At 36.2% G+C, this 13,831-nt stretch overlaps 1 protein-coding gene across 6 annotated transcripts in view; it reads left to right on the plus strand.

Annotated features, from left to right (window-relative positions):
• The window catches only part of RNASEH2B (ribonuclease H2 subunit B), a 61,839-nt gene that overhangs the window by 10,983 nt on the left and 37,025 nt on the right, over positions 1-13,831 (plus strand). For 4 of the 6 annotated variants that reach the window (XM_031465977.2, XM_064493181.1, XM_031465978.2 and 1 more), the window contains exons 2-3: positions 10,713-10,784; positions 12,827-12,934. In XM_031465977.2, the coding sequence (XP_031321837.2) occupies positions 10,713-10,784; positions 12,827-12,934 (180 nt within the window). Of the gene's footprint in view, positions 1-5,347; positions 5,426-10,712; positions 10,785-12,812; positions 12,935-13,831 lie in introns of all 6 variants that reach the window. The other 2 variants (XM_031465974.2, XM_031465976.2) reach the window with 2 other exon arrangements.

The raw sequence follows: 13,831 nt of genomic DNA on the forward strand, positions 1-13,831 counted from the left end.
TGGTCCTAATTTAATCTCCTCTTGGAAAGCTAATTGTTAGACCCTTTGGCAGTTATGTGCTTAGAATTCTTAGCTTTTGTATTTTTATCTTAATATTCCCTACATGTTCTTAACGTTTCCATGCTGAGAGCAAGGGAACTGATTTTTAATTAAGTATTTATTGCATGTTGTAGGCACTTCGACATATATTACATTTAAGCCTAACAAAACTGTGAAATAATTATTATGCCCATTTTGTAAATGAGATGAGTGAGAGACGGAGAGGTTGAATTTCTTGCCCAAAGTCACTGCTGAGTAAGAAGAGGAGCTGGGATTGGATTATGGACCTGACTCCAGATCTTGTGTTCTATGCTGAGATTATCAAAGAAATAGGCATCAGTTAAAAATAGGTTTATAGAGGAAAATCCTTCTCTATACTCGCACTCCTACTTTTCCGATTCCTTCCCATTATTCTAAAAGCACATTTTTCTTCCCTAATTAATTTAGCTATCCTTCAGCTGTGCTAGATACAGGTAAAAGTTAGATTAGAAAAAAGATGGAGCTTCTAAGCTTGGTGGGTGAGCAACTGGCCCATGGGATGACCCAGAATTTTCCACATTCAAATGAAGGTAAAAGAACTCTTTATCTTTGACAGAGCCTTTAGTTTAAAGTCAAAAGTAATTTTAACAAGAAGTTTATACTGTATAGCACAGGGAACTATATTCAATATCTTGTAGTAACCTATGGTGAAAAAGAACATGAAAACAAATGTAAGTATGTTCCTATATGACTGAAGTATTGTGCTGTACACCAGAAGTTGACACAACATTGTAAACTGACTATACTTCAATTAAAAATATTTTTTTAAGTGATGTTATATGCCTAAGGCACACACAAAATTATTGACTAAGGAATGTATTAGAAGTATTAAAGCGATACGAGTTATTTTTATATAAGCCTTCAAAATCTGGTGGGGGTAAATCCACCACTCCATAAAAGCAATGAAAACATTGGCAAAGATGGCCAAAATCAACTTTTTCAGAACTCTTCGGAATTAGCCAAAGGCTTCCAACAATCTGAGGAGTGTTTATTCAGGAAAAACTGCTGAATCTCATTGAACAGGGTTTGTGGCATTGCAACTTGAACTGCTCCCGTCTCCATTTACTCAGATCTGCAGTAACCTTGAAAACCAGCAGCCTAGCAGCCACTGGATGGGCAGGCCTTGTTTGGAGCTCCTCAAAAAAAAAAAAAAAAAAAAAAAAAAAAAAAAAAAAGGAAAAAAAATCTGATTCCCAGAGCATTGTCCCTGTGTGACCTGTCTTGCAGCTCCCTGGAAAAAACCTGTTCACAGGGCATTGTCATTTGACCTGATTGGAGCTCAGAACTCGCTCTGCAGGAAAACCCTATCCTAAGGCCTTTGTCAAAACAGTTAGTAGCAGTTTAACATATCACCTGCTGAGGGGGCATTATCAATGGGGCAAATAAGAACCTGGCCAAAAACTTAAAAGGAAGATATGGGAATAAGAGCTCCATAAAAGGCTTTGAAAAGCTCTTGACATATTCCTAGGGAGTTAGAGGGCTGTGTGCCTGCCTAGGAGATACCTGAGAGGGCCCTAATCTCTCACCTTGGACTGACCTTGAGGCCCTAGGCAAGCATTATTAAAAGCTAAGGCAGAAGTTTAAATTGCCTGAGTGTTGGTGTGGTGCCTTAACACATGCAGACGCCCGCAGCAAACATTGAGAGACTTTTTGATTCAAAACATTTAAGGAAATCTCAGACCAATCATTAGCTAACCACTAAGCTAACTGAGGTATCAGTGGTTGCACTACAGGGAATAGAGATTACAGGATTAGGCCAGAAAAGTCACTAAACAAACAAATTGTAACAACTGCAATGATGACCGAAAGGAGCAACAACAGTAAATCTTAGAGAAGTATTGAAAGGGAGTCTGATTTCCGGAATTGTCACTTCTATTATTATATTATCTAAAATGTTCATCTTTCAATAAAAAGATATGAGACGCATAAAGATACAAGAAAGTATGGCTCATACACAGGGGAAAAAGTAATCTATACATACTGCCCCTGAGGGGGCCAAATGTTGGACTTATTCTGCAAAGACTTTAATCTGCTATTATTAATATACTTAAAGAACTAAAGCAAAGTATGTCTAAAGAAATAAAGTATGACAATGGAGTCTCACAAAATAGAGTGTATCAATAAAGAGAGAGAAAAATTACAAAAGAATATGTAAATTCTGCTATTGAAAAGTACAGTAACTGAAAAGAAAATGTCATTAGCAGGCTCAGCAGCAGATTTGAGCTAGAAGAGGAAAGAAACAGCAAACTTGAAGACAGATCAATTGAGATTATCCAGCCTGAGGAACAGAAAGAAAAAAGAATTCAGAAAACTGAACACAGTCTCAGAAACCTGTAGTACACCATCAAGGAAATCAATATATTTATAATGGGAGTCCCAGAGAAGAGAAAGAGAAAGTGGGGGAAAGAATATTTAAATAATTATGGTGAAACACTTCCCAAATTTGATGAAAAGTAATCTACAAATTCAAGAAGTTCGGTAAACTGCAAGGGGATAAATTAAAAGAGATCCACACCTATTCACATCATAGTCAAACTGTCAAAAGACAAAGATGAAGAAAGAATCTTGAAATCAAGAGAAGATGACCTATCAAGTACAAGGATCCTCAATAAGATTAACAGCTAACTTCTCATTAGAAACCATAGAGGCCATAAGTTAATGAGATGACACATTCAAGATGCTGAAAGAAAAATGCTCAACCAAGAATTCTCTATCTGACAAAACTCCTTCAAAACTGAGGGAGAAACTAAGGCATTCCTAGATAAAGAAAAACTGAAAGAATTCACCACTACTACACCTGTCTCCAGCAATCATACAGGGTGTCCTTCAGATTGAAAAAAGTGCACTTGACAGTAACTTGAATCCACATGAAGAATGTAGATCACATAGATAAATGTAAAAAACAGTACAAGTGTATTTTTGTTTGTAACTCTTTCTACTCTCTGGTTTAAAATACAGCTTTATAAGGCAATAATTATAAAACTATTGATTGGCTTATATAAAGATGTAATTTGTATGATAATAATACAAAGGAGGGGGAAGGAAAAGTACTACACTGCAGGAAAATTTCTATATGTTATTACAGTTTTCAAGTCAGTATTAATCTGAACTACATTCTTGTAAGTTAAGGTGCTGAAGGTAATTCCCAGGACAGCCACTAAGAATATAGTAAAAGAAACAACAAGGGAATTAAAATTGTGCACTGGAAAATATCTGTTTAACAGGAAAGAAGTTAGTAATAGAGGAATAAAGGAACAAAAACATAAGACATAGAGAAAACAAAGAGTTAAATGGCAGATATAAATCTTACTTCATCAGTAATTACATTAAATATAAATGCATTAAAAATTCCTATTGGAAGGTAGAGATTGGCAGAATGGAGGTGGGGTGGCGAACATGATTCAACTATATACTATCTACGGGATACATACTTTAAAATCACAGACGCGCTTTAGAGTCACAGATGCAAATAGGTTGAAAATGAACGATGGAAAAAGACATAACCATGCAAAGAGTAATAACCAAGGGAGAGCTGAAGTGGTTATACTAATATCAGATGAAATAGACTATAAGACAAAAATCGTTACCTGACACAAGAGGGGCATATTATAATGATAACAAGTTTAGTCTATTAGGAAAATATAACAGTTAGAAACTTATATGCGTGTAATGGCAGAGCCCCAAAATGCATGAACCAGAAGCTGACAGAATTGAAGGATGATAATAGACAATTGAACAATAATAGTGGGAGATTTCAATAACCCATTTCAATATGGATAAAACAACTAGGAGGAAGATCATCAGGGAAACAGAAGACTTGAACGACTCTATAAACAAGCAAGACCTAAGAAGCATCTGTAGAACATTCCACCCAACTGTGATACACAGTCTTCCCAAGTGAACATAAAACATTCTGCAGCGTAGGCTGTACCATAGGTCATAAAGCAAACATCAATAAATGTAAAAGGACTGAAATTATACAAAATACGTTCTCTAAAAATAGTGAAATGAATTTTCACTAATAGTGAAAGACAATTAATAGAAGGAAATTTAAGGGATTCACGGATATGGAAATCAAACCACATACTCCTAAATAACCGATGGATCAAAGAAGAAATTATAAGGGAAACTAGAAAGTACTTTGAAATGAAGGAAAATGAAACCCAGTATATCAAAAACATAAGAAATGCAAGTAAGCAGAGTTTAGAGTAAAATATATAGCTGTACATGCCTATATATATTTTAAAATCTCAAATCAATAACCTAATCATAAAAAAGACGTGATCTTTCACCTTAAGAAACTAGAAAAAGAAGAACAAATCAAACCCAAAGCAAACAGAGGGAGGGAAATAAAAATTAGAGAAGAAATAAAGTAGAGAATAGTAAAACGAGAAAAATCAGTGAAACCAAAAATGGCCCCTGGAAAAGATCAACAAAATTGACAAATCTTTAGCTAGACTAACCAAGGAAAAAAAGATTCAGATTACTAAGATTAGGAATGAAATAGAGGGCATTATTACTGACCTTACAGAAATGAAAAAAAAGATCATAAAGGAATCCTATAAACAACCGTATGCCAACAAAATAGAGAATGTAGATGAAATGGACAAATCCCTAGAAAGGTATAAATTACAAAAAAGTGACTCAAGAAGAAACAGGCAATCTGAACAGACCTATAGCAGGTAATGAGATTAAATCAGTAAATTAAAACCTTCCCATAAAGCCTAGTCCCAGATAGCTTCACTGGTAAAAATCTTTAAACACTGAACAAATTAACACCAATTTTTTTTATAAACTTTCCCCAATAATGGAAAAAGAATACTTCCCAACTCATTGTATGAGGGCTGTATTACTCTTATACCAAAACCAGACAAAGATGTCATAAGAAAATTACAGACCAATATCTCTTATGAACACAGATGCAAAGACCCTCAAGAACTAGCGAACCAAATCCAGGAGCGTGTAAAAAGGATTATACACCATGACCAAGTGGGATTTATCCTAGGAAGGATAACAAACACTCAAAAAATCAGTAATAAGAAACTTTCTTAATCTGATAAAAGGCATCTATGAAAAACCCACAGCTGACATCGTGTTAACACATTTCATGTTTTTAATATATTGAAATGAAAATATTTGAGATACACTGGGTTAAATAAAATATATTGTTGAAAACTAATTTTACCTATTTTTATTGTGGCTCCTAGAAAATTTTAAATTACCTATGTGGCTCACATTTATGAAATGCATTTTATTTCTGTTTTAACAGTGCGGTTCTGGACACAGGGCCTCTAGGTTCTGGCAGATCTGAGTCCTCTTCCCTGCCCTGGGACTGGATGGTTGAGAGGTGAGGGCCCAGCATGAGGATGGAGGGACTGGGATGGAGAAGTAAGACAGGGGAAGGTGAAGGCGTGTATTGAATACAGTCTCTGTGAGCACGGGGGCTTTGTCTTTTTCATAGCTATATCCTCAGTGCCTGGAATAGTAAAACTGGTCATAGAAATCAGTTTCAATAAGAGGACAGTGTTTAATACTAAATGGCTATTTATTCAGCACCTGATATATGCAGTGGGTACATGGAATCTAGAAAATGAGAATGCAGTTAAGTGAGGACAGATGTGGCGTTCAACAGTCATCCAGCCATGCGATGAGTGCACAGATGCCTTGGAGGACTAAGGGTAGACAGTGGTAGTTGCCATTTGACAAAATAAATTTGTTGCTACCAGGTGTTTTGATTGTGCAAGGCAAAATCTTTTCCTAATAATTTTTTTCATATTTAGGGAAAATATATCTGACATCTGTACTTTATGTAAAATCACCTGATTTCCAAATATTAGCACCTAATTCAAATTTTTTTAAAAAAATATGCATATCAAGCAAAGCCCTCTTGTGGACTGCTTTGGCCCAGGAGCCAACTAAATATTTAGCTGGTAAAGTAAATGCATTATTTCCTTTGACTCCTTAGCCATCAAAGCAAAGAACTCAACCAGTGCTAGACACAGGAAGCCTTCCCAGACCTCCTTGTCTGTGTTATAGTCTCTATCATAAGGTCTCATATTCCATGTATTTTTTTTTCTTAACAGTTGTTATATTTGCAGTCTACAGTTATGTGATTATTTGATTCAATATCTGTCTCTTCCATGGAATATCCAAAAGTTCCCCATGGCCCATCGGTAGGGGCTGGGTCTATTTATACTAATCAGTAATTAACGAATGAATGAATGAAGTTGGCAGGAGAGATTAATTTTGAAATGCATTCTATAGTTAAAGAGTATAGCATCCCACTTGGAATTCTGTGTTGAAAAACCGAGACCAACAGCAAGCTCAATATTCTCATATTGTTGGCTCAATATGAGAAAAGATACTTTTTTTCCCTACTGCATAAACATTTCAGTGTTATCTACACTAATATATCTCAAAGCATATTTCAGAGAACACTGGCATTTGCAGCAGAACACATTAATGTCAGTATTTATTTGTACTTAGTAATTCCAAAGTTCTTATAGTTTGACATTTTAGGCTATAGCTAATCCTCTGGACTTACTGCCCTTCCTGGGAAAAATAGAAACACTGCTTTCCTTGAATAATTATTAAAAATATGTTTTCCTAGATTCTAGTTATTTGTAAAATTCGGTTATTTTAAGTTTCAGAGGAATGGGAAAGCTGAAGGAGTACTGGCAAGAATCACTAGAACCAAAATTTTCTGTTAAAAAAAATCAGTAATAATTCACCAAGTTACAGTTGAAAGATTTACTGTCATACAGAAATAAAATAAAGGCTGTATTGCTGAAAAAGAGAGAAGTCACCTTTTCTATGCTTTGAGACATAATGAAGAAATGTGATGCTGGAAAAGTGAGAAACAGCAGGCGGGGAAAGGAGAGAAAACCACAACCTGTTTTAGTTTTGTGGAAGGTTTTTAACAGTGCTAAACTTTACCCTTTACATTTTTATAAGTTGCAGAAAGGAAAATCTTAAAAGACTTCTTAAAATTGAATCGGTATGGTTCCATTTATATAACGTTCTCAAAATGACAACATTTTAGAGATGGAGAACAGATTAGTGGTTGCCAGAGTGAAAGAAGGGGCAGAGGGTTCTGTCCATTTTTACTTTGTATATCTTGAAGCTCTGTGTTTGTGATCATAAACATTTAGGATTATTTCCTCATGATCATTCTATCATTATGAAATGACCTTCTTTATCCCTGATAGTATTCTTTGTTATTAGCAAAAGCATTTCATCCTTCTTTTAATTAGTGTTAGCATGTTAAGCACACTCTATCTTCTTCCTTTTACTTTTAATCTACTTGCGTCTTTATGTAGAAAATGTGTTTCTTACAGCAGCATGTAATTTTTTCTTTCTTTTTTATCCAGTCTGACAATTTCCACCTTTTGCACTGAATATGGTTTTTGATCTGGTTAGGTTTGAGTCTGTCTTCTTGCTGTTTGTTTTCCATTTGTCTCCTCTGTTCTTTGTCCTTCTTTCACTCCCTTTCTGCCTTCTTTTGAATTGTGAATCGAGTATTTTTTATGATTCTATTTCATCTCCTTTGTTGTCTTATTAGTGACAGCATTTTTTGTTTGTTTTATAGTTTTACTGGATGCTTTAGGGTTTACTGCACATATTTAAATGACTGCGTCTGTCTTCAAGTGATCTAACACCACTCCACATAGAGTATGAGAACCTTACAGTGGAATGTTTTCATTTCTCCCTTCTTGGCCTTCATGCTGCTGTGGTCATATATTTTATTTATGCGTATGTTACAAACCCTGCGCTAAGTTGTTGTTATTTTTGTTGTTCTTTTTATAATTATTTTATAAATAATTGTTGTTATTTTGTCAGTGATCTTTAAAGAGATTTAAATAATAGGAAAAATTCTTATTTACCCCTGCAGTCACCATTACCAGTATTCCTCATTCCTTCGTTTAGATTCATATTTTCATAGGGTATCATATTCCTTTGACCAGAAGGACTTCCCTTAGCGTTCTTTGTCATGAGGGTCCGTTAGTGATTATTTCTTTCAGCCCTTGTGTGTCTAAAAGGGCCTATTGATCACCTTCATTTTTTGGGAGTATTTTCTACAGCTTCATCATGTTTTCTTTCTTTTCTTTTAAAGATGTGTTAATTCTTTTTTTACCTCTATTTTTTCATTTTAGATAGTTTCTATTGCTGTGTCTTCAAGTTCATTCATCTTTTCTTCTACCATTAATCATATCTGATGTATTTTTTTAAATCTCAACTTGGGTCTTTTTAAAAAATCTTCTATGTGTCTGCTTAACTTTTTGTACTTTACAAAAGAAGAATACGGTTTTTAATCCCCTTGCCTATTCATATAACATCTATGTCTAATATCAATACTCCTCTCTCAGTAATTGGTTTATTTTTCTCATTATGGATTATATTTTTTTGCTTCTTTGAATGCCTAGTAATATTTGATTAGATTCCAGACATTTTGAATTTTACCTTTTTGGAGGATGAATATTTTTGTATTTCTGTAAATAATCTTGAACTTCATTCTGGGACACAGCGGAGGTAAATGGAAACAGTTTGATCCTTTTAGGTCTTTGTTTTAAAATTAGTTTGGTGAGACCAGAGCAATATTTAGTCTAGGGCTGTTTGTTCCTTACTGCTGAGCCAAGACCCTTTGGAGTTCTCTACCCAATGCCCCCTGAATTATGACGTTTTCCAGTCTGTCTAGGAATAGGCCCCATCCAGGGCCCTGAGTGAATGTGGATACTGTTCCCTCTAATCTGTCCAGCAGTTTTTCTCCTAGCCCTTAGGTGGTTATATCATACGCATGCACTATGCACTGATCAGGACTATGTTGAATACTCAAGCAGTACCCTTTGCAGATCTCTGAGCTTTTCTTTCTATGTAGCTCTCTCCTTTCCTGTGTGCTGACCTGTGAACTCTAGCCATGGTGTTTTGAGAACTCTCCCATCTCTTCAACTCAGGGAGTCTGCCAGGCTTCACCTGGGCTCTCTCATTCTGCACCATGGCCTGGAAACTCTCTCAGGGCAGTAAGCTGGGCAATTGCAGGGCTCACCTCATTTGTTTCCCATCTCGGAGATCACTGTCCTGCGTGCTCCACCTCCAGTGTCTTGAAAATAGTTGTTTCGCATATTTTGTCTTTTTTGTTTTTGTTTTTTGGTTGTTTCAGGTAGGAGGGTAAGTTGGGTTTCTGTTACTCCATTTGGTTGCATGTGGAGACCTCAAAATTAGGGTTTTGTTTTCTTAATATAGTTAATGTCCCTGTTAAGAAAAATTTATACTTATATCATGTAAGAGTAAGCCTATTTCTAAACATGCTGGTTTTATTTACATTTATGAAGATCTGGTAAAGGGAGTAGGGCTGTAGAAATAAAAGTGACTAAAACATTTCCTTCCCCAAAGCTTTCTGATCTGCTCTTGGTAGGTTGTTGCTCTGCTCCCTTATTAAACAGAATCCCATGGTTCCTTTTGGAGAGAAATTCTTTAAATGGGTTCTATGAATATGCCAGTCAAAATGTATGAGGATGTTATAAATGAAATTGTCATGGTTTTTATGTTTTAATCTACATGATTAAAACTTTGACAGTAGAATATTGTAGAGGAAACATAATGAGAGGACCTAACTCGCCAGATGTTAAAATGTATTTTAAAGCTACAGTAATTAAAATATTGAAGTCCTAATGCTAATATAGCCGCAGATTAGAGGGTCAAAATTCAACACCTATAGACAGACTCCTAAATGTGTTTTAAACATGTAGCCTAGGTTATTCAGTAGATGGCCTTGAGATAGCTGGACAACTCACTGAAAAAGAAATAAAGTTGGATGTCTCCTCATATCTTATACATAGATGTGTTCCAAAAAGGTTAAATATAATGTAAAAATGTTAGAAGAAAATATGGGCAATTCATGTAATCTTAAAGAAGAAAAGGCCTTTCTAAGTGTGACACAAATGGTACAGCCATGAAGGGACATGTTGATGGGATTACACAAAGATTTTTATATTTTCCAAGTGGCAAAATAATCATTAAAAACAGCATCGATAAGATATCCTTACTGTGCAAAGACTCCATAAACTGGTGAAAGGAAGATGAATGCCCTACCGGGGAAATGCGCGGAGGACATGAGTAGACAATGATACTTAGGGGCGAAAAATGTAAATGTCCAATAAGTACTTATTTTTAAAGTGTTCTATTTCATAATAATAATAACAATAAAAATAATAATAGTAGTAAGTGCTGTCATTTATGTGTTTCTGTTTGTCTGAATGTGTTAAGAACGTTCACAGATTAGCTAATTGAATCCTTTGGAAGGCAAGTATATATGTCGTCATCTTCATTTGATAAGTGTGATGACCAAGACAGGACATGAGAACCTTGCCTGGGGTGACAAAGCTACCAGGTAGTTGGGCCAAGGTTACAACCCAGGCACCTGAGTCCTGCTCCTCGTCACTTCTCAAAGAAGCAAATTAAAACTGCCTAAAATTCCACTACACCTTATAGATAATTTGCACAAGATCACACAGCTTGAAAGCGACAGAGTTAAAATTTTTGAAAAGAAAAATCATATAAATAGAGGAAAGGAAAACAGTAAACTGAGCAACAAAGCAAGTATCTTTTAATTTTACAAACTCATCGTTTCTTTCCAGAATATTTAAAAGATGCTGCAGAGAAGATGAAAACTGGGCTTATGTTTGTGAAATTGGTTAACCCATGTTCAGGTAAGCTCTCCTCCCCTCCGCTCTCCTCTGATGATGGTAACTTGGGCACTTTTTTAAACATCATGACTGAAAGTGTGTATATTTATTTGTCTTTGTATGTTTTGTCTTTACTGAATAGCTTTTAAACATAAGATGGCATCACATGGTGACAAAAGCAAGTGAATGACATTACCAGTCTTCTAAGATAATTCACTCGACCTAAGTGTTTTTTATTTCTTCTTAATTTTAATCCATAGACTTGTTCATTCATCAGAAATGCTGGCAAAACAAAAAAAAGGTAGCGTGTTTGGTTTCTCTTTGAAAGCAGATTAATTTTCCTTGGCCTTCTTAAGCCAACTTTTCTTAGCCTCCATTTATATTCATTATATGTTACAAAGTAAAATAAATAATCAGAGTTTAAAAAAACAGGAATGCTTTTACTGGACACGCCAAGATTTTGAGTGGTTTCATTTTTAGCTGTACTTTTCTTATTTTGCCCTGTCAAAAAAATAGTATATTTTTTTTCCTGCAGGGGGTGATTTTTTTGCTTTACAAACATTGTATTTTGAAGAGATGCATATTTTATCAGGAATAATTTTAACTTTATAGTCAGTGTATTTTGTTTTGTCTTACAATTTTTAGTTAAAAATACTAAAATACACTCTAAGTATATAGTAATATTGGCGATATTTTTTATCTCTGTGTAGAATTGTTTCCGCATTAGTTTATTTTATAAGATTTGTGTTATAAGATTATTATTAATTCGATAAGGTTTTGAGTAGATATCTGACACTTAGCAAATTGGCGCATTCTCCTGGCGACTGTCATCCTGAGGAGTGAAAGCAAGAGTAATCCAGTGGGTGGTGCCTTGTTGTTGTTATTGTTGGGAAGACACATAAATAGAAGCCACAAGAGAGGCAAAAATTCTGGCTTCTTCCAGTGTTTTCTTCCTCAAAATGAAATGGAATGTCATTGGTCAGCTGTCGTACTTGGAACTCCTTGGTGCACATAAGGCTAAGCTGTGAGAAATGTGCTTTCAGGAGAAGTTTCAGGTAGTAGTAAAGGTTCTAAAGCATCTAACAAAAGTAAAGGGACCAAAAAAGCCAGGCTTCTTGTTAAATTTGTTTCATCTAAATGTCTGTGGACAACATTTTGCTCTACTGACTATGGAAAAATAAAGGCTAGCCTTGGCTGAGCACTTACTCATGTGCCAGGTACTGTATTAGGAACTTTATGTGTACGTATTCTGTCTTCTTAATCCTTATAAAAACCTTAGAGGGTAGGTTCGGTATTGCTTCCATTTTACAGATGTGGAAACGGAAGTACCGAAAGGGTTACATAGCTTCCCCAAAGGCACACACCCAGCATGTGGCTGAGATAGATTCAAACTCAGGGTCCTTGATTGTGCTGCGTTTAGGAAAAAAATTTGTGCATTGAAGGGATTCATTCAGATTCATGGAGATGTGCACAGCCTCCATCCCCTTACAGCCTTTTTAAACATTTTTTATGTATTTATTTTTTATCTTGAGAAAGAAAGGGAAATTTTCATCCAGTTGAGTGTGGCTTTCCTCACTCCTCACAGCTTACAGTGGAAGGCCCTGGCCTCTCAGCTGTGCAGGCCTGTGGGGTGTCTCCGTCCCTCCGTGTTGGTGGCGCACGCTGCCCTGGAGACTGGCCCACAGGCCAGCGCAGTCCATCTGGCTGAGCCAGTAGGTTTGGGTAGTTTAAGAATGGGTTTTCCTTCCTGATCTGATGGAGGACTCAGTGAGAGGCTTTATGGCAGTTGATAAATGATCTACACTTTCGTATTTATTGGTCTAAGTTCAATGAGGATGATGGAGCTGGAAAAGAAGCATCTGTATGTAATAGCTACAAGCCTTCCTGGACTCACTTTGTAGAGACTGTATCTCTGTATCTTTATGTTCATATTAGGAACATTCCTCAGAACTATTAGGTAGTCTTTTGAGAGAGAGAGAGAGAGAGAGAGAGAGTGTGTGTGTGTGTGTGTGTGTGTGTGTGTGTGTGTGAAAACTTACAAATAAAAAACAGATTTGTCTCAACAGGGGAAGGAGCCATTTACTTGTTCAATATGTGTCTACCGCAGCTGTTTGAAGTAAAAGTTTTCAAGGAAAAAAACCATTCTTGGTTTATAAATGAATCAGTTCAATCAGGTAAGTGACTAGTGTATATATTTCCATTAACTAAACACACCCCCTAGCTTTTCCAGCCTTCGTGCATGGGAGTCTCGGTCTAATCTCCTGGTTTGGAGTCTGGTCCGTGGTTCTTTCTTCATTGGCATCAGAGCAGGGTTTAATCAAGGAGAAAGGAAGGATCATTTGAGAAAGTTTAGATCAATACCTTTGTGTTGTAGATGGTAGGAAATTTTTAACTACCAACTCTGATTTGTCTCCTAAAACACTGACACATCCCAAGTAAGAAGTTAGATGACTTTGTTTCATGGAGGGCACATTGTGTTGACTGGAAACTCTTTGCTCTTCTGTCAGCCACTTCTGAGGATCTTCAGGTTTTTAACATCTTATTTCCTTGCAAACAGAAGGCAACATGCTCACTCTTATACCACCAATGCATTTCCTTGCAGATTTGATACTGACAAAGCTTCTAAAATAGAATAGAGTAGAAAAAGATATTTTTGAATGCTTTTTCATATAAATTACTACTGCCACCCCCCAACACACACACACACACACACACACACACACACACACACACACACACACTCACAACCCCAACACCCAATTTCTGTTTCTTTTGGAGTTCCTTGATTTGGAGGCAGCATTGACTGGGAAGGAAGAATACCACGTGTAGCCCTGACAGTTGTGGGAGAGAGTCGGGGAGTCATGGGATGGTTGAGGCACTCTGAGTTCCCTCTGCCTGGTCTCTCATTGTTTCCAGTGAGTACTTTCTATTGCTTTCTAAGCTCTCCGCTTTCTTTTGATTGTCTGTGTCGCCACGTAGTGCTAAGGTAGAAAGGCCACTTTGCCTTTCTTCTAAGGCGTTCAGAAGACAGGTTTATTGCCTGTGATGAATTTCATATACCTGTGTGCAGG

This window comes from Camelus dromedarius, chromosome 13 (genome assembly GCF_036321535.1).
Source record: "Camelus dromedarius isolate mCamDro1 chromosome 13, mCamDro1.pat, whole genome shotgun sequence".
NCBI classification, from domain to species: domain Eukaryota; kingdom Metazoa; phylum Chordata; class Mammalia; order Artiodactyla; family Camelidae; genus Camelus; species Camelus dromedarius.